The sequence below is a fragment of the Sphaerodactylus townsendi genome, linkage group LG01, assembly GCF_021028975.2.
Source record: "Sphaerodactylus townsendi isolate TG3544 linkage group LG01, MPM_Stown_v2.3, whole genome shotgun sequence".
Classification (NCBI taxonomy): Eukaryota; Metazoa; Chordata; class Lepidosauria; order Squamata; family Sphaerodactylidae; genus Sphaerodactylus; species Sphaerodactylus townsendi.
The window spans coordinates 124944266-124971422 of NC_059425.1; the positions used below are offsets into that span (position 1 = coordinate 124944266).

Consider the following 27157-nt stretch of genomic DNA (forward strand, 5'->3'; position numbering starts at 1 on the left):
ATCTTACTCCATAATTGTAAAGTGCTGATTAGTGTGGTTATACGGCACATTTTCAATGCAATAAGGAGAAACTGTTATTCAAAAAACATATCAACTTTTATTCCAGTTACAGTTTATTACACACTTTAAACAGCATGAGCATCTCATGCTGCTTGATCAGAGAGTCTCTGAGTATGTACAAATTCTTTTTTCTATGCCAGATGAGATTTGATGATTTTATCCTAAAAGACAAAGCTACTAGACTGGCCTGAATCTCATATAATTTCAGTCCACTTTTAAATATATTCATCTACCATTGCATCTGATAATTCCTCTCTGCAATAATGCACAAATAAGAACAAATATTAATCTCCGACAGACATGGGTCCTTTTTTCTGATCCTAGAAAAATCAGTACCACCATTTCGACTTTGACGCAAGTTTTGAAACTTTCGTTTGTATGCTCATATGTACACTAAATTCTTCAGGTTTCAGCCCCACTTCGTTGGATCTTTAGAAATGAAATAACCAGTGGTGCGAAATGTGGGCAGCAGAGAGACTTCTGCCATGCGCAGGATCACAAAATGCTTCCAGTATCCTTCATCACTTCCTGACCCCCGTCACTGTTATCCATGAGTTAGCGAGTTGCAGATATTCTCTAGACCTTTCCTCGGATTAACTTTTAAATTTAACATCCTGTCTTTTTGTTAACTATGATGGATATTTTAGTAACACCTCCTGCTTTATGTGGATTCCGCACAGCATATCTGAACGACTGGCAATCGTTATAAATGAATTCATTTTCCATTTATAAAAAGGGAAAACGAGTTCAGCTATAACCACTGCCACTCGTTATAAATATGCTGTGCGGGAAGGGCTTTAGAGTAGGGAACGCTGGTTCAGAGTAAATCGATTTAACACAGAACAGGTGGAGAAGCAGCTTTCGGAGTTGAAGGACCGGTGCGCTTCGGCAGGTGAGATCAGAGATATTTCTAGTTTTCTCGCAATAGAAAGTCTGTGAGTCAGAGCTGTAGTAAGAAGCGCTGTTGTGAGACCGAACCCACTTCGTCAGTTACTGATTTTTTCCTATTTGAAACTACGGGCAAGGAAAGGGCTGGAGCTTCCCGTGAGCATCACTTAGCTTTTGAGCATGCGCCAGTCTGTGCGGTGCCCGTCCGTTTTTCTTCGCTCTATGGCTTATCCGGGAGGCCTGCGCATGCGTGCGGAAGAGCTCGCGTTCCCGAGCCAGGGAGTCTCGTGGGGGCTCCAGTCGCTGCCGCTTGGGCGATGGGCTGAGAAGGGCAGTTGCAGCTGGCCGCGGGCAGGGCTTCTGCCTGAGGATGGAGAGAGCCATGGAGCAGCTGAACCGGCTGACGAGATCCTTGCGTCGCGCCCGCACTGTCGAGCTGCCCGAGGGTAAGCGGGGGACGGGAGAAGGCAAGGCGGGTTTGGGCAGCGCTGGAGGCGAGCGGCTCGTGGGTTTGGTCTTGCCTTGTGTTGGTCCTTGGGCGGAAGAGAAGAGCCGATTGGTTGGGAAGCACCTGAGCAAATGAAAAAGAAACCTTAAGGTGATGGGGGACGGGATTACGGGGAGGCTACCTTTCTGGGAGGATGGTCTTTCTGAGCAGTAGAAAAGAGCAGTGGTCCAGTAGTATCTTAAATACTAATTTCTGGCAGTGTATGAGCTTTGGAGAGTTACAGCTTACAGTATTGGAAGAAGTGAGTTGTGACTTCCAGGATCCCACTGGAGTCTTTCTGGGACAAATGAGAGTTGGGGTGGTAATGTTTACACTAATATTTTTGAGGCTTCCAAGAAGTGTATTCTCTGATTCAAGCCTTGTTGAGAAACGCCTGGGAAAGTAAAAGGAAGACCACAGGGTTGCAAATTTGGAAGGCAGTAGGACAGCATCTGGGACCTGGTAAGAGTTGGGATGGGGGGTGGAGTGAGGTATAGTTATGATAACAGTGTTTATTTTTATTTATTTATTTATTGATTGATTGTTTAGTTTTATAACCCGCCCTATCCCCGAAGGGCTCTGGGCGGCGTACAGCAAAGTTAAATCACAAGTCGGCTAAGTACAATCAAAACTAAACAATTAAGATCCAATATAAATGAATTACTAGCTCCCCATTTAAAACAATGGTTAATACAAGTTTAAAATCGAATCGGGCGCCCAGCAAACCCATTTTTTAAAACCCTCCCTAAATGGGAAGGCTGCTGACTCCATCAATAAAAGATGTAAACAAACAAAGATGGGAGAGGGGGGCACCATCAACGGCTGGTTACTCCAAAGGCCCGGTGGAGCAACTTTGTCTTGCAGGCCCTGCGGAATTCACCAAGGTCCCGCAGGGCCCGGACAGCTGGAGGAAGAGTGTTCCACCAGGCTGGGGCCAGGGCCGTAAAAGCCCTGGTCTGCGTGGAGGCCAGCCGTATCATTGAGGGGCCGGAGACCACTAGCAGATTGGCCTCTGCTGAGCGCAGAGGCCGAGTAGGGACATATGGGGTAATGCGGTCCCGAAGGTACAGAGGTCCCAGGCCGCGTAAGGCCTTAAAGGTCAGAACCCATACCTTGAAGATGATTCGGAACTCGACTGGGAGCCAGTGTAAGTGTAAGTTAACACTCTTCCTCCAGCTGTTTAACGTTTAAAATATTCATTAAAGAGAATTAAAGGTGTGCTCTTCCCAGTGAGTGAGTGCCTTGCATTCTGGGATCCCAGACTTACTGGGACTATTGTTTTATAAGGGAAATAATTTTTGGCTAGTTGTCAAACATACTCTTGTTACTGCCTCTGGGATCTCCAATTAGTGTAGCATTGTAGGGCCAATAGTAAGGATGCACTGACCTCTTGAGGAGAAGGCAGGTTTTTGATACCAAGGATTACCCTATGCTATATAAAATAGGACATCCTTAACATTCATACAGTCTTGAAGTCAGTCTTGAGTCTAAAGGCACTAAACCGGAGGACTGGAAAAAGATCTCTGCCTCAGATGCTGGAGAACTGTTACAAATCACTCAGACAGTGTTGTACTGAGGCAGACTGAGGCTTTAATTTAAGACTGTTTCATGAATAATAGAAACAGAGCCTTCTGAGCATGTAAGGAATATTTTCTCATAAGTGGACTCTCTTATCTGGGATTAGGAAGAATGGTTTCCTAGTTCAAGTAGGTTTGAGCCCCAGTATTTTTCACTATATAAATTAAATACTGCCACTCTTATCCTGAGAATATCAGGATATAGAAGTTACAATGAGATATGGTTTACGATCCTCTGTTCAGTAGCATGATTATTGCCTCAGGTGGAACTTTGTGAAAGTTTGGTTGAGGTAATAAGCTCGAAATAAATGATGAGATTAAGGGTTTGCGGTCTAATTTTTGTTGTCTTTTATCCCTGCTGTGCTTAAGCCACACTTTTTTGGTTGTGCGTCAAGTGCAGTATTTGAAGGTGTAATAGCACTAAAAATAAAAAGATGATTCATTTTGGGGAAAGAACTTCAACTTCTGAATTGCCAGCTGTTACTTTGTGTGTGTATGTGTTCTGTGTACTTAATACTATACATAGTATGGTATTGTAGGGGACTTTATAATTTATATATGGTTTTAACTGGGATGAACACGGAATGGATTTTAACTGTTTTATATACTTGATGGACACCGCTCTGAGCCCTTCAGGGAAGGGCGGTATAGAAATTCAATAAAATAAAAAATAAAAATAAATTTATTGATGCTTTATCATAGCCCTGGTTCTGAGGTTTGAAATCTATAAACAGAACTTGCAAAATAAGATTTCTTGTTTCTGTTATTGGTTGCATTTTATGTATATATTTACCTTCATTTTCCATTATATGCATTAGCAAAGTGGGCTGCAGTCCACAAACCATTTGCTAGAATAAGGGGGGGGGGGGGGCGGGACGACCATTCTCTAGTTAAATATTCTCACATATATCCAGATTTTACTTTAAAATGCATGAATGGCACTTTCACTGCCCTGATGTTCTGAAGAGATGAAATTTTATTTTTGCTGCTATCCTTTGAATTTTACAGCCTTCGTTCCAGCAGAGGATTTCTACAATTGTAAAGCAAAAGATTTTCACCAATATCCCCCTGGATCTACTCATTCTGTTCCTAGGGATGCCAGGTCTCCCAGGAACAGCATTTCAGGGGGTATTAGAATCAGTCCTGGGCAGAAGTTTTGCTTTGCCAAAGGAAATCTTTTCTGCCATAACAGAAATTATTGCTGGATCGTTTCTTGAAATGATGCTGTACAGTTCAAAATTTGGAATTTACATGTGATTCATTTTGTTGGAAGAATCTGTTAGCACTGTAGTTAGAGGGGAAAAATGTCATTTATTTTCAAGTGAAATCTTGAAGGACTTCCTAAAAATTACCAATGGTGTTGAATATCTAAGTAAATTTAGTTGACCGACAATTGATTGTTCCTTTCAGTCACTGTCTGCAGGTTAAGATTATCTCACAAATAGCATAATAACTATGATTTCATTTCTGCAGATAATGAAACTGCTGTCTACACTTTAATGCCAATGGTAATGGCTGATCAACACAGGTAAGTTCTTATATCTAGACTTGCAAAGCAAGACAAACCCCAACTGTGTGTAAAGATTCATATAAATTTTGGATCTGAAACACTGTCACCTTTGAATATGTGTACTGGTTTTTGCATGGCTTCTGGGTTTTATTGATTTCCAGATATCATTTTAAAATCTGGATAAAGTTTCTGGTATTCTTGGTGACAGAGTTCAGGGTTGGGGGGGATGATCTTTAAAAAAAGGAAGTGTTTCAGTACAAGGAAGAAAAGCTTTGTGGTTTTTACCTGTTGTGTACATTTACTGTCTCCCAGACCCAACCATCAGCCCCTCTCCCAGTCAGTGTAAGCATACAGGTGGGGCAAGGGGCATACAAACAGGTGGTACGTTTCCAGGATCCTGTTCACATCCTCTAACTCCATAAGCTGAAAGGTATCCCACACAGCTAGACAAATCAGCACATGGAGACTGTCTGATCCTGTTGCTGCTAAAGTAGAGGTCAAATTGGAATAGGTGTGAGAAATTTTATTTGCAGAGTGCCTGGCAGAATGATTGTAGAGAACTGTAGAGCAGTCCGCTGACTGGAACTCACATTCTGACCACCCTGAAAAGTTTGTACTGAGGCTAGGTATGTGTTGTTGTTTTCAAACTTTGTGGTCTCAGTTAGGTGCTGCCTAATTTTGTGTTTTTTGCTATCACCCAGAAAATTCTGAGGTCTGCACGTGGAGGAGCAAAGGTAGCTGAAAAGCATTCCTTTTTTTCCTTCCATCACAACCACAGAGTAGGCTTTCAAATGAGCTCTAGCCTGTGCCTTGTCAGATTCGTCCCAAGTCATTCTACATTGTCATACTAGCTGCCGCCTCTGTCTTTTCATCATCCACAGCCCCTCAGCTTTGACCTGAGAGAGTGTACCTAGTTGCAATTGTCCAAGTCATTTCCCTTTTCCAGAGAACATCCATGGCATCAGCAGAAGCGCTGACTGTATTAGCAGGAAAATCTTCCAGGCAGTGTTGTGAGCAGTGCCCTTGGGGTCATGTTAGGAGAAATGATCCCTCAAGTATGAGGGCTCTCATACATGAAGGGTTTTAAAGGTATATTTTAAATTGGCCTTGGAAACAAATAACCTCTTCAGTATCACAAATAGTGAAAGAACTTCAGGGCCAGTGTAATGTGAATTTTAGTTGAGATATTTCACACTTCTTCTGGACAATAACATTTAAAAAGTGATGTACAATAATGGCCAGGATCTAAAGAATCAAGCAACTAATTTGGCATTATCTAAGGTAGCTTTGGATTTCTGTTTCTGATGGCACATTCCAAACTTGCACAACTGAGAGAAATTTTGGAGCAAATTTATGATATGGAATGATGATTGGTTGTACTTAGATACAAGTCAAAACATCTCAGTGGTCTCCAGGTCTTCAAGCATAGAGTAGCTTACTGGACCACAGAAAGCATGTCCAGTATCTGTAGCATAGTGTTTTTACATATTCCCTTTTAGTAAAGAGTGCATGATGATAATGGCTGACCTTAACAGCAGTCCTCCTGCAATCTGACAAACCTGAACTTAAGGAGGGCATGCCCAAATCATTGTTCATTCTTAGGTGTTTTTTTGGATCCTGGCCTCATTCTGTAACACATTTGCATTGCAAGTAATGTAGCTATAAACATATCTGTGAGTTTTGCATTATAAAATAGATTTTATAAACCATTTTTTTTGGCAAGGCAATTCGTGGACAAGAGCTTCCAGAGAACATTCATATTTCTGTTAGTTTTATATACGTCACTATGGAGAGGAAGAGATAGATGATGAAGGAAGCTGAGTTGCTGACCTGACCCTTGATCAGGATTCAAACAGTTGTTGAAGGGGTCTTTAGGCTATTCAAATAAAAAAAGTATATGTTAAGCAAGCTCCAGTCTGTGTATGTGTGAATTTGTGGTCTTTCAACTGATAAAGCAATTACTTTTTTGTTATTAGTTGCAGAAGGGCAATCCCCTAATACTTTTTGAAGTTTGACATTCTAGTTATTGATTACTTTCTCAAATTAGGGCAAGTAGAATGCTTTTCAAAATAATACACTGAACTTTTAGAGGGGAAGGAAAAAGATACAAACTTAACATAGAACAGAATGATTAATTCTCCAGTGGGTAGCATATTTTTGTAGGGTCCCTTTACAGTTGTTTTTGAGTCTTACCAGGCTTAATTAGTAGTGAAAGCAAATTAATATAATACATAACAGCAGAAGTATCTATATATGCTGATACATGCCCTCATCATAAATGCATGACATGAAAATAAATTATAATTGCAGTCAGTAGATTTTAAAACTGACTGCTAAGCATATTTATTGAGGTGTGTTGCCTTTTGCAGCATGTGGCATAGGCAGCAGGCATTTACCTTGAAAATTCAGCACTCTTTCTCATTTAAGTTTACTTTGCTTTAGGTCTGTTTCGGAGCTGCTGTCAAATTCCAGGTTTGATGTCAATTATGCATTTGGACGTGTGAAGAGGAGTCTGCTTCATATCGCAGCAAAGTAAGCCTGGTTTCAGAAGCTTAGGGACACACTTACTAAGAGAGAACTGTACAGTAGTCTTTCAGTTAAAGTTCATCATTTATCATCACCTTTGAAGGGTAAAAAATGGGTCAATGTGACAATTTCTGTGTTTTTAAAATTAAAATCACATATTCCATTCTGAATTGGGCTTTAGAGTGTGGGTGAATAGATCCATAATGTGGAACTATAGTTAAACATGAGAGATTCCTTTATAAACCTGAAGGAACTCTCAGTTTTTCAGAAAAATCTGTTCTATAAAAACAAATCCAAAAACCCCACCCCACCCCTAATAATAGAACATCTATAGCTTTAAGAAAATAATACCTACAGAGCAGTTGGATGTCGTTTTGCAGGTTGTTAGGCAACTACAGTAACATTGTTGAGTCCTCCAAGCCTTGTTTTCTATAAAGCAAAGTCATTGTTGGGAGCAACACTTAACTTGGAGGGTAAAACAACCCTGGAAAATGTCCCACCCCCTCTCCCATCATTTACTCTAATTGAGATGGATTCACCAGGGACAGGCCTAGTGACAGTCATTGGAGGCTCACTGTCAATACCACTGGGCCTGGCCTAGCAGTGGTCAGCAAGCAAGTGGGCCTTGTTCTTTTATAGGGAGAGCATGACAGAGGAGAGATGGAGGGAAAGCTGAAGATGGGGAAAGATCAAGGTAAGTTGGCTGGTGGGCAAGGAGGAGAGAAACAGGAAAAGAGAAGTGTGGGTGTGGCTATCAGGAAAGGGAAAGAGAAAATAGTGGGGAAGGGGGATACATGGAAAATGAGATGCCCCCTGTGAGTCCTTGTGGTTCTTGCTTGCACCTTAACTAATTATGTTTAACATGTACCTTTATGTACCTTAACTAATTTTATTACCTTAACTAATTTGCTTGACATGTTCAGCTCTGCTCTTCACTAAATACTGACAGGGAATAGTGTTCAGCTTACGTCAAACCAAATAAAAAAAAAACAGCCCCTGAAAACTTAAAAGCACACAAATTCAGTCTTAATTGCCCACATTCAAATGGTTCTTGAAGTAACAGGATAGAACTTCAGTCTGCCTGTGCTGGACAGCGAGGCTGTCTACCTGGCCTCATTTGTAAGAAGCCTGGGAGTGACTCTGAACTCCATGCTTTCGTTGGAGACCCAGGTCACAAAAATGGACCAGGTATCTCTTTACCGTCTCCGCCAGGCCCAACAGCTCCGTATCTCTCCCACTCTAACCTGGCCACAGTAATCCATGCAATGGTCACCTCCAGACTTGACTAATGTAACTCACTCTAAGCTGGTCTGCCCTTGAAGCTGATCCAGAAATTAAAACTCATTCAGCATGCAGCTGAGAGTCTCCTGGTAGGAGCCTCTAGTCGGGATCACATAACTCCTGTCCTGCAAGATCTACACTGACTGTCTGTTGAGTACCGGGTCATCTTCAAGGTTTTGGTTCTGACCTTCAAGGCCATGAACAGCCTGGGACCCATATACCTTCAGGATCTGCCTGTATTGACCTCTTAGGCCCCTCCACTCATCGGAGGGGAATCTTCTGGTGATCCCTGGCCCCAAGGACATCCGTCTGGCTTCTATGAGGGCCAGGGCTTTTACTGTCCTGGCCCCAATCTGGTGGAATAATCTCCCTAATGAGATCAGAGCCCTGTGGGATTTAAATCAATTCCACAGGGCTTGCAAGACGGAGCTATTCCACCAGGCGTTTCCACCAAGCCATCCGGGTTAGATCCCATCATAGTTGCCTCCCGTGGGCAAGAGTGAGAATATTTGGCACCATTTTACTGGGTTGCTCTTTTGAATATTGTGTTTTATTGTATTTATTGAAGTTACTGTGTTTTAAATGTATTTTTATATTTTTAATGGTTGTACGCCACCCTGAGCTCTGTGAGGAATAGGCAGGGTAGAAATATGAAAATAAAGTCTGATATAAACTTAAGGTGCTACTAGCTGTTCTGGAAGCTGTCATTTTTCTTTGTGGCTTTTAGTAAAGATTTTCCCAACATTTTTCTTTAGCTGTGGTTCAGTTGAATGTCTAGTTTTGCTGTTAAAGAAAGGAGCAAACCCCAACTATCAAGATATTTCTGGGTGCACACCACTTCATTTGGCTGCTAGAAATGGGTAAGAGATGTAGCTGTTCCATTTGGAAGGAAAGGGGATATAGTAGACTGTTATAATGCTATATATATTAGTTGCAAATTAATTTTTTTTAAAATCCCGAAATGTATGTATGGGTGGTGGTGGGGGGAACAGCCATCTGAAAGTCTATTTGCCATCGTGTTGAATTGGCAATCACAATGGCAGTAAGCAACCTGCAGAGTATTGTTGCTCTATGAAAGTCAGTTCAGTCAAACAACGTGTCAAGCAAAGTAGACTCTACGTGAGGAAACAGAAACAACAATGATTTGTGCCCGTGTTGCTGCTCACCCCTCCCTTTTTAAAAGGGGAAGTAATCTTGCCCACTGGAACTCTTTGGTTTTGGGCAGCATGTGCCTTACAAGTTGTAGTATAATATAGTGGTGGATCCTTTGTTGGGAATTGGGAAAATGTGAATTAGTTATGATTAATAACTGAAGGCAGTGGATGATTTCCCAAAGGCACCTGGTGGGCCACTGCGAGTAGCAGAGAGCTGGACTAGATGGACCTTGGTCTGATCCAGCTGGCTTGTTCTTATGTTCTTATGATCAACAAGATGATGATACACCTGAAGCACCTTACACCTAGATTCCCATTAATCTTTAGTGTGCATGCTTGACATGGAGGGCTGGTATGTCAGGCAATACTCCTGGCAGTTGATTGCTGCCTCCAGTCTTTCTTTGTTAAGACCTAACTTCCAGATAATCACATCCTCCTTACAGGTCGCCATTTTGCAAACCGTCCAGCCTTCTTTTCCTTTTATAGATGTTGATCATTAGCCCTACTCTTTTTTCTGTAGCCCCAGACTTCTGCAAGCTCTCTTGCACAACCTGAAGTTTAATAAATCTAAAATTGCTTGTTCAACACATCCTATCATGGAAGTGGGCACTTGATGGGTTATGAACTATTCCTTGAGACCAGCTTGTTGTGGAAGTCAGACACTCTTTTTTGAGGGCAAAGGACCACAGTGTGCTCTTGAGTCTGAACTCTTCGTCAGTCAACTACATGAAGTTCTCTTAATATCACAGTCTAAACTTTGAGATGCCAGAATCTCTCATGCCTCTTTTTTTGTCTTTCTGGCCTAGCTGCAAGCTAAGCTATAAGCTGTTCAATCACACCCATACCTTTGCATTCGATTTATTTTGCAACTATATTTAAAAGCTGAGACTGTCACCATGCAAAAAGATTTTTCAGCCTACTAAGTGAATAAACCAGTCCTTGTAAATCAAGGGAGAATATGGATCAGTGTTTCTTGAAATGTGGGTGTAATGAAATTTATTTTCTGTACAGCCAGAAGAAATGTATGAGCAAGCTGCTAGAATATTGTGCTGATGTCAACATTTGTAATAACGAGGGTTTGACAGCGGTAAGTTTCCTAAACTTGTGTTTAACTTTTACTCAAATATTAAAATATTACTGTTCTCTGTGTTAATTGACTCCTCCCCCTAATTGTACCCCTACCCAATAGTAAAAAAATAAGTGCACTTCAGAATAATGAATAAATAATAACAAGCAAGGAGTCCTTTTTCTGGAAATGTCAGTCTGGTGGTGAAGAATTGCTGCTTAATGTATAATGCTATGTCTGTGGTTATATGCGTGCACAAGATTTTCCATTAAATGCCATCTTGGCTAATGGCTTTTGGTTCAAAACACTTGATTTGACAAGTGATTTCAGGGTGATATTGAGATCTGTGATAATGAAATTGTATTAGGAGTGAGTGGATTCTTTACCTGTGTCCTGTTGATGGCTGAATCAATTGGGCAATTAAGTTGACCCTTCTTCTGAAGGTTACAGTGTTCCTTGGAGCAGGCAGGGAATGCTTCATGCCGTACTCTCCCCCCACCTAATACCTGTGAAGATTGTTGTCATGGTTAAAAACCCTCAAAACCAAACAAATCCCTTTTGCACTTAGGTAACTTTAAGCTCCTGGCTCAAATCTCAGAGCCCAGGAGTCCATACTTTTCAGCCACTTTCAGAGTTTCTTCGTAGTGCTGGAAAAGGACTTGGTTGGAATATTCATGCAAAATTCCTTGGAGTGGGATTTGATTCCTTCGAGCCATCTGAAGGAGTGTAGATCCTATTTGCCTGTGAAATTAAATTTGACTGGATTTTCCAGTCATCCCTCACTTGTACTGCAATTATGCCGTATTCTTAAAATATATTTGTAGGTAGGAGAAACTGCCTAACAAGATTGACATTTGTAGGAAAACCGAACCCCATTTTCCCAACCCTGTACGTTCCTGTTGAGTGATTGTTTTTTTCCATTAATTCCATTTAATCCAGTTGATTAAAAACAAACAAAATTATTAGTCTATGGTCTGCAGTCCAGTGAAGAGCAAGAGTGGATGTTTGCAGAAATATGGTCCTAATTTCTAATGATAAATTACTGTCTTTGCACTAGAAGTTACTTCTAAAACTCAGATTTGTAAACCTTTGTCTGAGATGCATGGGCAGGCCAATTGAAGTCAATGCAGACAAGTATTAGTGCAGATCTGGACATGTGCACAGATCTGGACATGTGCACAGATCTGGACATGTGCACTGAGATGTAATCACACCTCTCTGTATTCTTGTTCCCTTACACAAGGGGAAAGTATGTGATGTGTATTTGGAATTCCCAACAGGGTTCAAAGAGCTGTACTTCCTTCTTAGAGCATGTAGAAGTCTCTGAATTTTGTGAAATCCTAGGTGCACGTTGGAATCCCTGGGTATCATTACATTTGGTGTTACATTTTAACAGAGGCGTAGCTAGGGAAAATGGAGCCCGGGCAGATTCCCAGTTTTCTGCCCCCCACATGCCCTTGCTCTGCCCCTCCACCGTGTTCCACTTACCTTGGCCGGCGACGGGGAGAAAAAGAAGTGGAGGCCTTCTCTGGCTTGCCTCGGCCTGAGCCTCGGGCAGCAGCCGAGCTGGACGATGGGCCGAGGCCTGCCCAGGCCGTGCCTGGCTGCTCCACCGTGCCTGTGCACACTGCAGCCCCCTCTGGCTCGCCTCGGACTGCCCCTTTGGCAGCAGCCAAGCTGGTCAAGGCCTACCCAGGTGGCGCTTGGCTCTTCTCTGTGCGTGGCTGGCTGACAGAAGTGTGGGGGGAGATTTTCTGCCCCCCCCCCCCCGGTGATTCTAAAGGGGCCGCCCGGGGCAGTTGTCCCCAGATATCCCTGTTATAGCTATGCCTATACATTTTAAATCACTGACAGAAGGTTTTTTATAACTTGCTATTCTTTGCCTTGTATGGATATTTGCATTTCCCCCACTTAGTAGTTTTGGAATCTCAGATTTACCTGTGTTAATGTTCAATACCTATTATATTTGCTATGATTATATTTGCTTTGCCATCACTTTTCTGCATTTATATTTATCAGACTTACTTGTTGATAAATCTCTCCCCCTCCCCCAATCTGGTTTTTGTATGTGTCCAGATCCATTGGCTTGCTGTTAATGGAAGAACAGAATTGCTTCATGATCTTGTTCAGCATGTTAGCAATGTAGATGTTGAAGATGCTATGGGGCAGACTGCACTTCATGTGGCTTGTCAGAATGGTCACAAAACGGTGGGTCGTTGAAAATATACATATGTGGGAATGCTGGGTTTTTCTTAGAAAGTGTTTGAGTGTAGCTTGTTCTCTAGTATGCTATCATTATATTGGGATGTACAGATCTGTGTCTGAGTGACACTGAAAATGTCGACGGCCCCCACTTAGCAGTCTTGGAATCTTACATATGTTCAGTACATATGCTAAAGCTGTGATTGTATTTCCTTTGCCTTTACTTTTATGACAAAAAGCTTTTTTGGACAAAAAGCCACCTTCTGTGGGGCCAGTGAGTCTACAGTAAGGAAGGAAAATCTGTGGAGATGTCTCCCTCTCTCTTGCGAGCAGTACTCTAGCTCTGCCAGTCTTACGGTGCTTGTTATGTATTTGTTATATTCTTCTACATTTATCTGAATCTGAAGCCAGTTTCAGGTGGGTAGCCATGTTGTGCTGAAGCAGCGGAAAATGTTTTGAGTCCACAGGCACCTTTTAGATCAACAAAGATTTATTCTCGGTATAAGCTTTCATGTGTACTTCATTAAAGTTTGTTTTTTCTTCCCAAAAGACAGTCCAGTGCCTGTTAGACAGCGGTGCAGATATTAACAGACCCAATGTTTCAGGAGCAACTCCGCTCTATTTTGCTTGCAGGTATGATTTGCTATTTGATAAAATGTTACATTTACCGTCACATGAGAAAACAGAATGAGCACTGGTTTGGTTGTACGGAAACCAAGTTAAACTCTTTTCCCACCATGAATCTTCCTGGATGGCTGGGAATACATCTCTCAATTAACTTGAACCAAATGAAGCTAAACTAGTCTGTTGGTCTACTGTTTGTTATAACTGGTAGAAGTCTTTGCCCCACCTGCTGGCAGACACCATTAGAGCTGGAGGTGGCAGAACCTGAACTGAGAAGCTTCTAAAGCAGGCAGGTGCTCTGACATGTGGCTCCTGTTTTCCTTACGCAAGAAATTTGATTTTTGTCCACAACGCTAAAGTTATTGGACTCTGGTTCTTAGTGACTGAAGCTTAAATAAAAATTAATGCCATAAAAGTAAATTGTAATAAGAAACTTGCTGTTGAAAGAAATTTATCTTGTGGATATTTTAGGGCTAGAGTTTGTGGTGATGTTGGGAGAAGTAAATGGGGAGTCGGAGACACCTGGTTTCTGTCTCAGGAGGTTGAAGACCAAGGCAGCTATGAGAGCCAGAATCTGAGAAGTCTGTAACTAGAGCAAATCTTCACTGTGAATCTGCACTTCATCTCTAGATCTAGTGAAGCCTGCCTGCAGCTTTCTAACCCCCAAAGCCCTGTTATTGTGTGAGAACACTGCCAGCCTACTTAGCAGACTTGAGAATGGAACATCTCATCCATTCTCTGTGGAATGAAGAAGTAAAACACCTGCTAGAGCAGGGGCCTGCAACCTGCAGCTCTTTCAGCCTTATACTGTGGCTCCACCTGGCCTGGAGGTCAGAGAGCAGCACTGGAAGGAAATGTGAGTGGAGGGGCCGAACCGGAGGCGGCTCTGTGCGTGAGAGTGCCACTTTTCGAGTCCCCTCCACTCATCTCTCCTTCCAGCACTGCTCTGAAGGGCTGGAGGGACATGCTCACGGTGCCCTCCGACCCCTGGAGGTTGAAGGGTACTGTGGGCATGTCCCTCCAGAGCAGCCACCAGCCCCCGTCTGCCATCCCCACAGCCACCATTCCCCTCTGCCCCATGGAGAAGGCAGCTGCCTGCTCCGTCGGGCAGAGCGGGTTTCCCTGCCCGGCGCTGCTGCCTCCCGCAGTGCAAGAGGCGGTGGCATCAGGCAGGCTGCAGCTGCCATCCCCCCTCTGCCCCACGGAGCAGGTGGCTGCCTGCTCCGTCGGGCAGAGTGGGTTTCCCTGTCCTGCGCCTCCGCCTCTCAGTGCTGGAAGGAAAGGTGAGTGGAGGGACCGAACCAGAGGCAGCTCCATGTGGAGCCGCCTCTCCGGCTCAGTAGATCTTCGGGGCTGTGGAAAACGAGTCCAAATGGCTCTTTGGGTGGTAAAGGTTGCCGACCCCTGTGCTAGAGCTTAGTGGTGGTTTCTAGTCTTCATCCAGGACACAAAGAAACCAGTACAGTATTTTGGAAATGCAAACATTTGCAGATTTTCAAATAAAATTAAGCGTCTTTGAACACTGGGAAGTCCATGACAGCAAAGCTGAGTTCTGCTCAGATTAACTGGTAATTGCTATTTTTACTGCATGTTTTGATTTGCAACTGTACTTCAATTGGCTCCTTTCAGACATGGCTAACCAATTTTTATATGCTCAGAAGAAAGAGCCTTTAGCTCGTGCAGTTCTGCCCCATTCCTCCTTTCTCTCATGTATGCTACAGAATCTGAGCCAGGTTTGTAAACCAGAGCTTGTCAGTTCTTCCATTTTACAGTTTGTTTCATTCTAAGAAGACTTTATTCTCTATGCCAAGTCCAAGGACTGAGGATGGTGGTAACAAGGCCAAGAGCTTCCTGGCTTTGATTGCTCATGATACAAGATGATGATGAGAAATGTGGGAGTGGAAATGTCTAACAGATCAAAGAATCTGGTATCTCAAAGTCATATTTAAACTATACTCTCTGCCTTAACTGCAAAGTCAAGATGAATAACAAAGCATCAAAAGTTGCTGCACAGAGACATCAGTATCTTAACAAGTTGACACCAATACACAGATATATGGTTAAAAGCTACCAGTTTACCTTCCACCAAATGCTGGTTGGAACTGAATAGACTTCTTGAGTACAGCAAGTGAGGGCCACTCTTGGTAGACCATTTGAGAATGTCTGTGACTTGATTGTTGCCAGATGGACAATCCTAGGTGAAAAAGGCTGTCTGAGGAGCTCAACTGATGCTCTTGACTACTTGAAGGCTTCTGGTTTGTTTCTGGTTTTTTTTTTCAAATCTAAAAAAAATCTTAGCCATCAAGTACATGAACTTGCAAATTATCTTGTTTAGAAAAGTTGCTTTGCAACTGTGATAGTTCAGCTATGAAAACTAGAGAAAACGTGTAAGTTTTTCTTCTGTTTGTTGTGCCAAATGACTTTGAAAGGATTTTTTTTGTAGTGGTGACACTTTGCCCATGGAATGCCCTTCCCCTTGAGACTCACCTGGCACCTGCCTTACTCTGCATTAGATGTCATGCCCAACATTTTCACCCTGGCTTTTAACTACGGGGTTTGAACTTTTAAAATGGTTTTCGTAGTCTCAGGTGTTTTATGATGATTATGCTCCAACTTGGGTTTTAGAAGTTGGTTACTACCTACCTACTTCATGAAATATTTTTTTGGTAAGCCTTATGGTTATTATCTTATAACCTCTCTATGTTTCATACAGCCACGGCCAAAGAGATACTGCCCAGATTCTTCTATTGAGAGGAGCCAAATATTTGCCAGACAAAAATGGAGTCACTCCACTTGATCTCTGTGTACAGGTACAAAATTAGCTTTGAGTTGACATGTATTTTCAAAAACCAAAATCTATGTTCTTGTCTAAGAGCAACATCTACTATGTGGAGGTGCTCACAGAGGATACATGAGAAACTACTAAGTTTTTTCTGTCAAAAGGAAAAGCAGTTTGTTTTTTCTCTTCCACCCATTCTGTTCCATTGTGTGGTGAAATGTATGTTCTCCTGATAAGGGCAACACCTGTGATTTGTCTACAGGGTAGATGCATGGCTATCTCCTTCATATATTAGGAAGTTTGCCAGCAGAAATTCACCAGGCACTGACACTTATGGATTTTGGTGCCTGGTTAAAACCTTCTTTATCCAGGCGTTCAGTGTGTGATCCCCCCCCCCCCCCGGTCCCCTGTATTGATGCCAGCTGAAGGGTGGGGAGGGGGTGATTTTTAATGGCTGTTTTTATTGACCATTTTAGGATGTTTTTTATGGTGGTTTTTAATGTTTTGTGTTTTGACAGGGCTTTTAACCCCATTATATAAGCCGCCCTGGGACTTTGGGGTAGGGTGGGGTATAAATGGAACAAATAAATAAGTGTAGAAAGATGATGCACTTATACTTCCCATGTGAGATTGTCCATGTTACATGCAAAATCACATTTGGTTTAAAAGCATTTTGTGTCAGGCGCTGTATAATTGTATGTGATCAGAGCTAATTAAATGTTCACTTATTGCAGTAGCTTTAAGATATGTAATCTGAACAATAGTGAAAAGTTTTGAAATTTTTATGCATGGGTCAGCATTAAACAAATGAAATTTAGCGTTTTCACCTTAATATAAATATCACACTAAACTTTAAGTTCATATGACATTGACATAGGATAAGAGTTCTAAAGTTGTCACAGCAAAACAAATTATGGTTCAGGTGCAGTTTAAAAAGCAGTTCATACAAATATTCTGCACAACTTATTTAACATCTGCAGCTTAAATGTTTTTCAAGTTTTACTGTATAATCTAAGGTATAACGTTTACATCTTGATTCTAAGGAGGTGCATTTTATCAACTGTATCTTTTAGCCAGATGCTGGACTCTGTGAGGTAACTCAATCTGCTCAATGGGATAGCCATAGCTATTGCTTAGTTATCTTCAGACCTGGAAAACACCTTGGTGTATAGGGTTTTTTTTTAAAAGCAAAAACCTAACCTCCCCCCCTCCATTGAAACTGCAGATGAGCTGAAATGACAAAAAATCAAAGAGCAGATGGCCTTTTGTCTTGCTTTGACATAAATATTAGTGGTGGTCAGGAGGAGGAAGAGGAACAGGTATGAGATAGAGCTGGCAGCAAAAGGAATGGAAGCCCAACTTCCCCTAGCCGTGGTGTCATACAGGTGGACCTTAATCTGCAGAACTAGGTTTGATTTCCCCACTCCTCCACATGAGTGGCGGACTCTAATCTGGAGAACCAGGATTGTTGTCACTCCTCCACATGAAATCTGCTGGGTGACCTTGGGCTAGTCACAGTTCTGTCAGAGCTCTCTTGGCCCCACCTACCTCACAAGGTGCCTCTCGGTGGGAGACAAAGGAAAAGGAGTTTGCACGCCACTTTGAGACTCTTTAATGATAGAGAAAAGCAGGGTACAAATCCAAACTCTTCCTCCTCCTCTGTGTGTCTTCTGGTTCTCTATTTTAGTTGGTTCTCTATTTTAGTTTTATTGGATTGTATTTATATCTTGCCCTTCCTGGCCATGGCCAGGCTCAGGGTGGCTTACAACAGTTCAATAGACAAAATAATAATATACAAAATAAATCAAATAAGGATATAAAGATATATAAAAGTGATTTCAGATCCTGGAAGCTTAACTAAACAAATGGTGCCCTGATTGTGTTTAACCCTATATATAATATGTAAAACCAATATTAAAGCAAAAGAGGATCGACAACACTCAAACATGTAGTGATACTGTAGTGATGTAGTGATACTGTTGACCTTGCTTCCCTGAAGGAATTTAGATCTGCTAATATTTCTTCAGATGATTTCAGTTATGCCTCTTAATTTTCTGAAACGTTCCACATTATAAACTTCTTTTTGTCAGGGTGGTTATGGAGAGACTTGTGAAGTTCTAATACATCATCATCCTAGACTTTTCCAAATAATTGTTCAGATGACCCAAAAGGAGGATCTGCGGGAAAACATGGTAAACTTGGTTTTAAATGTTCTAACAGATATAGTTTTTTTTAATCCACAGTCTCTAAAAGTAATTAACTTGTTTAATTGAATGATAGCCCTACTTGTTAGAAATTCTGTATAACAATGCAGATTACTAGATGTGGACACACTACACTGGTTTGACCAAAACATTTAGTGACTGTTTTTTTTTCCTGTATCCAGTTACGACAAGTCCTAGAACACTTATCTCAGCAGAATGAAAACCAGTACCTGAAAATCTTGACTAGCCTCGCTGAGGTGGCAACAACAAATGGTCACAAACTGCTCAGGTAAGTCAGGCACAGCCAAGAATAATGGTCCTTTAAGTTCTCTTTTCTCATTTTTCATGTTGAGTGGAGTGTATGAATTACCATCAAAATATACCTACTTTAAAAGATTGAAAGGGACAGCTGAAGCTTCTGGGATTTCCTCTTGAGGTTCCGATAACTTCTTGACATGGGTTGGCATGCGAAACAAAGCAGCCCATGATGGGCAGGATGGACTTATTGCTAATACGTGCAGTATTTGTACAGTTATGATATATATACACTTTTCCTACTTATTGTCCTGTCTCTTGCATGAGAGCTGCTCGCGGTGGGGGAGGGGGGGACTAGAAGGAGTAAGTGGTTGTCTGGGTAATGCATGTGACCAGATGAGAGGAGAGGCCATTATCAGAATAGGTAATAGGTCATTGGAGAAGGGCCACGCTGATTCTTCTGGTTCTTTTGGTAATTGAAAATTTCAAGTTGTACAATTTTAATTTTGACCCTAGGGCTGCCTATTATACTAAGCTATTGTATGTTCTGTGGGCTTTCCCCCAGCCTTTCAAGCAATTATGAAGCTCAGATGAAGAGTTTGCTGAGGATCGTGAGGATTTTCTGTCATGTCTTTCGCCTTGGCCCATCCACCCCCAGTAATGGAAATGACATGGGTTATAATGGAAATAAGACTCCGAGAAGTCAAGTGTTCAAGGTCAGAAAAGTAATTGACAGTATTAGGAAGATAGACCTTAAAGAGATGAGTTTCACAAAGCATGCATTCATTAATCAAGCATCCCATGAGGAGGAAGTAAGTTTGGTTAATACCATGTTTTAAGTTGGGACCACTTCTTACCCTTGCGGCATTCTAAATATAACTAATTAGTGATATCTTTAAAAAATATTTTCCCATTATTTTTTTCACCCTGTGTATGATGAAATTAAGTTTTTAAGTTTCCAGGTACAAGATTTCATCTAACTAATTTCATTGCTTCTACCTAATTGTGGCTGCCGGGATTGTTATTGTGAGAGTTCTGTGTGCTTGACTCCACCTCCTGTCCTCCCCACGCACATAAATTTTCAAGGGTAATGTTTGCAGAGAAACTGAAGCAGTACATCTGTTGAGGATGACTGTTTTATGACAGACTTTGTGACTAAGTTTTTTCCAGTTATGGATCATTCTCTCCCCTTTTCATTCCCTTGTATGTGTTATGTAGTGATGTCTAAGTATAGCAGCCATTGTAGTTCCTTGTACAATTATTAATATTAAATCTAGAGATCTGTTTATAGAAGTAATGACACATTGTCTACCAAGGTGTCTGTCATCTTCTTTCTTTGAAGTGTTGAGCAGTTTCCCTATGGAAAATATAAATTGCTTAACAACTGGTGTTTATGTTATGTGTGTCAGCTGGTCTGTCCAGTTGTAACTCTTTAGAGGAAGAAATAAGCTTGTCATCAGCTCAGCAGAATTACTATGTGGCAGGGATATCTTGAGAACATAAGAACATAAGAAAGAGCCTGCTGGTTCAGACCAGAGTCCATCTAGTCCAGCACTCTGCTACTCGCAGTGGCCCACCTTTGGGAGCTCACATGCAGGATGTAAGAGCAATGGCCTGCTGCTGCTGCTGCTGCTCCCGAGCACCTGGTCTGCTAAGGCATTTGCAATCTCAGATCAAGGAGGATCAAGATTGTAGCCATAGATTGACTTCTCCTCCATAAATCTGTCCAAGTCCCTTTTAGAGCTATCCAGGTTTAGAAGGCTATCCTTCTGAATGTTGTTGTTATCCAGGAAGTAAGAGACCCTGACTTCTGTCACTGCACCTCTGCTGATGGAAGAAGCAGGAAGAGCAGTTTCATTTCCTCCTAATTGCAGCCCACCAGGTCTTCTCACCTCTGGCCCCAACTTTGTGGAACACCAGTGAGACCTGAGCCCTTCAAGTCCTAATACAAAAAACTTTAAGATGTACTTCCTGTTTGCTAGCTGTATATATTTGGTAGAAGGGTGAGATCAGCAGGGCCTTAGTGAAATGTCTTGCATCCTCAGTCAGTGTAGACTAAAGGTTGCTGCCTATATATTTTTCTTTATATGCATTTTCAAAATGCTTCTCACCTAATAGTACTTGACGATGTACATTTGTAGTGTTGGAAGGAACAAACCATGAGTATCTCTCCTCAGAGTGCCATTGGTCATGTCTGATGATTCTTCTATTAAAAGGCCAAACGATTTTTATGGCTGACTCTCTGAATGTCTGTATCTGTGTGGACTAAACTGAACACATAAAATGGAAAAATGTTATTAATCAGCTTTATAGGCAGCCGGAGGAGAACATGCACAAGGGATTTTGGCACAGTACCATTTCCTGGCCTTGTTCTTTAAATTCTTTGCACTAGTACAGGGTCTGCAACCTGTGGCTTTCCAGATGTTCATGGACTACATGCTGGCAGGGGCTGATGGGATTTGTAGTCCATGAACATCTGGAGAGCTGCAGGTTGCAGACCTCTGCACTAGTATAATTTTGCATAATGGGGGGGCGGCATGTGAGTTGGTGGATGAATCCGTGCAGTATTGAAAGTTCTTCATAGTGCAAATGGGCATTCTCATAAACCATTCTAACATCGTCCCATGTGCCAGCATGGTTTGACTTTAAAGAACAAAATGAAACTGCAAAACCAGGCCAAAGAACAATGTTGACACTGTTGTTTTCATTTCTTAAAATCATTTATCTCTCCCTTAAATGCAAATGCGTTAGGGACTTTGAAACAAGAGGCCTGTCTTGCTTCATCTTCTATATAACTTATTAGTATTGTGACAGTTCTGTAACCTATGGCTACTACATTCAGCATTCCACTGGAAGTTCAGTTTTTGGTTTTGTGTTTAATTTCCCTGGTGCTTTGCAGCCTCTGGAATTACTCTGGCACTCATTAGATGAATGGCTAGCTCTAATATCAGCAGAACTGATGAAAAACAAAAGGGACTCTGCCAACATCACTTCCATCTTACTGAAGCAAAAAGGACCGAATCAGCATGATGGCACTCCTATCTTTGATGTTGCTTCATCTGAGAAGAGCAGAGTGCTACCTGCAGACACAGGGGACTCTAAAGCTTATGAAGTTGGCAGCGCACAAGAAGCTTATGCAGATTACCAGGATGTTATTTCTGTGACAGCAAACCGATTGAGCGCTGTCATTCAAGCATTTTATATGTGTTGTTCCTGTCAGATGCCTTCAGGGTAAGCAGAATCTGACTTTAAGACCTATTCTGTTCTTCTTTCTAGATCATTATTAACTTTATTTGGAGCACAGCGGATGGTAGTTTTAAAGCAAATGTCAGTTAGAGAGTTCTTTCCTGCTGGGTAACTGCAAGTCTTTGGAAACCGAGTTTGAACAGTTGTGATGGTTGTGAAGCAGCAGACAAACCCTGAAACAAAACAATGGCATTTTTTGAAGGATATGGAAAATGCATGAACTCTGCTTTAACTTGTAGGCCATAGATCTTTGAAAAAACCCCAAAGAGAAATACACTTGGTGATAATAGCCAACCCACTTCTGGGCTCCTTCATGTGTCCCATCTATCTGTCCCAGTACTAGGAAAATCGAACTCCCTGTAGAAAAAGATCCCTGATGATTGTATGCTTATTCTGACTTCTGTGGTAATGGCTTTCTGACAGTATGTACTAGGCCAGTTTACATGTATCAGCCAAATGTGTGGAACGTGGCTTCTGGTTTCAAATGTAATGGTAGCTATGGAGTGTTAAATGCGTGTATTCCTTTAACATCAAATGGTTCAAAACCTAGTGAGAGGAGACTGTGTTGGTGGAGCTGGATATATCCAGTAAAAGGGATATTTCAGTAATTTCATGCAGTTTCTCGATGTTTCAGATTCCCCCAAATCAGTGTCTTTATACTTTTGGATCAGCGGTTCCCAAGAATTGTATCTACCTTTATTCGTCTACAATGCATATCCAGCTTTTCTCCATCATTATTGTTTGAATCCATTACAGTCTTATTGATTATTGCTTTATTGGCTGTATAGGGTAACTATGGATATCTCTATATGTACCCTTGTTAAGACTTGTTAAACTGTAGAGTGATTCATGTAGCATATATTAGCTTTTTCAAATATTGAATGGGCTACTATATTGCTTCAGCTTCTTACAAGGGAATTTTTATTGTGTAAGTAACTGTTCGTCTTCATGGTCTTATGTTCAGTCTCAGATGGAATTGCACATGAGCCTGTCTGCCACGGAGAAGAGTGACAGGCGTTCCTGCATCTCCAGACCACCCCCTCCTGTACCCCTCAAGCCGAAGGTGAGAAAGTTTCCTGCTGAAATGGTCACAAGGGCAGAGGGAGAGGTAGCAATCTCCTCAGTTCTCTTTTTGCCACCATGTTGAGGGGACATGTGTTGTTAGTGTTCCTGCTGTTGTCTGCCTAGTTGATTCTTTTCCTTCAACTTCAAGATGGAAAAGAAGGGGTTGCTTTTAATCAAGAAATTCTCCAAGTGAGATGGCCAAGAATGATTGATGGCCATTTTGATTGTCTTTCTGGGGAGCTGGTTGGAAAATAGAGGAATTGCTTCTCCCTCTCATGACCATTTCAGCAGGAAACTTTGCCACCTTCAGCTCAAAGGGGAGGGGATGTTCTGAAGATGCAGGAATGCTGAGAAAAGCTTGTCACTCTTCTCTGTGGTAGGAGAACGTTGTTTTTCATTTATTACAGGCAAACTTTGAGACTGGTTGTTGTGGGTTTTCCGGGCTGCATGGCCATGGTCTGGTAGATCTTATTCCTGACATTTCGCCTGCATCTGTGGCTGGCATCTTCAGAGGTGTGTCACAGAAAGTAGTCTTACACACTGTGTCCAGTGAGAAGGGACACTGGACACATTGTGTAACAGACTTCTCTCTGTGATACACCTCTTATGCCAGCCACAGATGCAGGCAAAACGTTAGGAACAAGATCTACCAGACCATGGCCATGCAGCCCAGAAAACCCACAACAATCAGTTGAATCCGGCCATAAAAGCCTTTGACAAAACTTTGAGACTATTTGTGTCTGTATGTTCAGTTTCTCCTGCTCTTGGCTGGGATTTGTAGTATCCCACGAATGTATGTTCTTTCCCTAACTTCCTGTGTATTGTATGAAGTCAGTGCAGTGGATTTGTATACTCAAACTTTGTTGGTTACTGTCATCTATAGAAATGGAGAACATCACAAGAGAACATACTCAGCATAGCTGAAGCAGAGCTTTTTATTAGCTAATTATTAATAAGTGCCTGCAGAATTTTGGACCCAGTAATGAAGTCTGGTGCATGTGAAAAAGTACTGAGAGCAGATTTTGTTTACTTAACTTTTACATACACCTTTCAGGGATGGGCAGCATTTTTTAATGGTACGCTAGAAAAAGAGTAGCAAGGGTTACTAGAAAAACTAGTGCAAACATATGTAGTCATAAAGTTTGGGAACTATTCAAGATTATAATTATAACATGTATCTTCTTTCTCCAAGACTGATACCCAAGATTGGATTGGTATCCAAACTATGGTTTGGCACTATGCAACAAGCTTTGAAACCAGAATTCAAACTATGGGTTGGTTGTAGTTTGTAATTTTACAGTTTGTACAAGCTGTGTCTACCCAGTCTACATATAATAGCAACCTAAGAAGTAGAAAAGGAGAGAACCATAGTCCCCAGGAGAAGGTGGGAGGGAGAAGGGGAGGATAGAACATATGTGCTTGATGGTCATTTGCATAGTAAATGTCATGAAGTGATATAACCCCATGGGTAACCTTTACTTTTACTTATGTTTGAACCTTTTCAAAGAATGCAGCCTGAGGTTACCTAGTGCCAGTTTCATTAAGTTTTCCCATTAAATTATTCTAGCCATTAAACTACTTCTTTAAAAGTGACCTCCGCAAGGCTTCTGCAGTCCTTTTATAGATTTATTCTGTGGCACATTTGTCTAAATGCCTTCTTCTCCATCATTTCCCAATATTAGACAAGAGAGCTATAGCTTATTTAAAACACACTTGTTCTTCATTAATGAAACTTCCAATTGCACTCAGGAATTAAAATGTTGTTATTACATTAGACTTCAACACCTTGTTAATTTGGACATTTCATTTCAGAATGACATCTCCTCGCTTCATAGAGTTTGTTTGCAAGCATGACAACGTTCTTAAATGCTTTGTAAACCGGTAGGTCCTCAGAAACTAACTTGTTTAATGAAACATTTCTCAGTACAGTAATAATTTCAGACTATGATGCATGGTTTCTGATAAATCAGCCCTTTAGCTGGTGTGCTGAAGTTAAATTTTACTTGAGCATCACCTTGAAATTAATGGCATATTTTCATTCTAGTGAAGAATGTAAGGTTGTAGAGGGTAGGGACCTATTGTGGCTCAAATTCAGATCAACCTATGGTTAAGGAAGCTTAACTGTGGATTAGTGTAAGTACTGACAAATTATTGCTTGTAATTAACTAGCAGACCAGAATCAGAAACTGTGGTTTGAACTGGGTTTGTTTACTGAGGTTTATGATACCGTGTTTCCCCGAAAATAAGACCGTGTCTTATATTAATTTTTGCTCCCAAAGATGCGCTATGTCTTATTTTCAGGGGATGTCTTATTTTTCTGTGTTCTGTTCGTCAGGCATGCTTCCAAACAAAAACTTTGCTACGTCTTACTTTCGGGGGATGCCTTATATTTCGCACTTCAGCAAAACCTCTACTACATCTTATTTTCAGGGGCTGTCTTATATTCGGGGAAACAGGGTAACTATGGTACTGACTATTAAACACATGATACACGTGATACTAATTGACTATCAAACACGTGATACTCATGGGAGTTATCCAGGTTTGGTGCAGAACTCCCCACTTAGCCAGCACCCAACACACATTCATCCCATTTCTGGTGCTCTCTCCCCCCCCCCCCCTGCAAATCACATGTTTTTCCAGAACCTGCTTGCAAGTACACCTTTTTGAAAAACACTTGTGGAATCTGGAGCGGTGGGGAAGTTCGGGGATTTCCGGATTTGTTTTTCCCACCGCTGGTGGTGATGTAGAGCCTCCCATCCAATGAGAACGCAGTGGGTTGTGCGTGTTGTGCGCACAGCCTTTTTTTTATTTTGCAGACCAGAGATCCACGTGGATACGGTTTTGACTGATTGACTGATTAGAAGGCAATACAAAGCAGTGCTACATGTCGTATCCATGTGGATCCGACTCACGGAGGTGTGCAGAAACGGGTTTGCTTAAATTGCCTGTTTCTTTGTCTCAACGTAAAGTCGTTCTGCACATGCTCGCGCGGATGTGGATCCGCAAGGTGGAAAAAATTCCCGCCCCAACACAATGCAGCAGCCAATCAGGAAAGCTCCTGAGCAGATCACGTGTTTGATCCTCCAACAATGGGGATGCCTGTATTGCTGCTGTGTTGCTGGGAACAAGGATTGTTCGGGGGCCAGAAGCTGCAGTGCAGATCATGGAACCGTGATCGAAAGGTGCCGAATCTTTCCAAACCGGTTTGGATCTACATTCATTTTTTCAGTGGGGAATCAACCTATATGAAATGACAAATTGCAACTGCAAGGTGATTTTGATGCCAGAGGCAATGGAGACGGGACAATAGAGATGGGACAAAAATGGGACAATAGAGATGGAACAAAATTGTGGCTGTCATTGCTGAACAGATAGAAAACAAAAGCAGTAACTCTAACCACAGTTTGGATTCTGTAACTGAGTAGTGCTTACTATGATTTGGCATTATTTCAGAGTTGAGCTCTGAACCTTCACATGAGGTCTTCAGGATTCCCATTCCAGTGCAGTTTGAGTACCTGTGCGCAAATAAATATTTAGGTGTAAATTAATTATAACTTTGGTCATGTCTTCAAAGGAGCTGTTGGATAATGAGCTACAGATAGAGTAACAGTGTTGACTCTTAGCTACAATCTTTTTTCATCTAAACCTTTTAGCAGGTTTAGCAGGAACTTAACCTTCCCTGCAATCTTGCATTTTGAGGCTGCCAAGATCTTCAGGATCCTGAACTTGTTCATACATTAAAGCTCACCTCCTGGCAATTTTCTGTATGGGAGCCATTACATTTGTAGTATTTATATGTTAATATGTGAGATTTCTTAGTGTATCTGAACAGCTTGTTACATGCACCCAGGAACTCCTATGTAGCCAAGTATTTTGTTATGTGTGGGTTTAACAAGTAAGATATTGCTAAATTTGGTAACTCAGGACTCAGTGATTGTGATTCTTGCACATCCTGCATAGTGTGCTAGGATCAGGGCTAGAAGTGTTGTCCTCCATGTCTGATTCTTATTTCCTGAATCAAATAAGGGACTTATTCTTAATCTAAATGCTTTATTTTCCAGAAATCCCAAAATTATTTTTGATCACTTCCACTTTCTTCTCGAGTGTCCCGAACTCATGTCCCGATTCATGCATATCATAAAAGCACAGGTAAGCTTTGAGAAAACAATTTGAGTTTCAGTGTTTGTTTACATTATTCATAGTCTGTCTTTACCCCCGAGACTCAAGGCA

At 41.6% G+C, this 27157-nt stretch overlaps 1 protein-coding gene across 4 annotated transcripts in view; it reads left to right on the top strand.

Annotated features, from left to right (window-relative positions):
* Positions 1–1209: 1209 nt before the first annotated feature.
* The window catches only part of HACE1 (HECT domain and ankyrin repeat containing E3 ubiquitin protein ligase 1), a 46430-nt gene continuing 20482 nt past the window's right edge, over positions 1210–27157 (top strand). For 2 of the 4 annotated variants that reach the window (XM_048493818.1, XM_048493846.1), the window contains exons 1-14: positions 1210–1394; positions 4486–4540; positions 6965–7054; positions 9085–9189; positions 10495–10570; positions 12626–12757; positions 13302–13384; positions 16089–16185; positions 18245–18346; positions 18541–18647; positions 19179–19425; positions 21513–21844; positions 24737–24805; positions 26989–27076. In XM_048493818.1, the coding sequence (XP_048349775.1) occupies positions 1319–1394; positions 4486–4540; positions 6965–7054; positions 9085–9189; positions 10495–10570; positions 12626–12757; positions 13302–13384; positions 16089–16185; positions 18245–18346; positions 18541–18647; positions 19179–19425; positions 21513–21844; positions 24737–24805; positions 26989–27076 (1659 nt within the window). In that variant the 5' untranslated portion in view covers positions 1210–1318. The remainder of the gene's footprint in view (positions 1395–4485; positions 4541–6964; positions 7055–9084; positions 9190–10494; positions 10571–12625; positions 12758–13301; positions 13385–16088; positions 16186–18244; positions 18347–18540; positions 18648–19178; positions 19426–21512; positions 21845–24736; positions 24806–26988; positions 27077–27157) is intronic. The other 2 variants (XM_048493838.1, XM_048493827.1) reach the window with 2 other exon arrangements.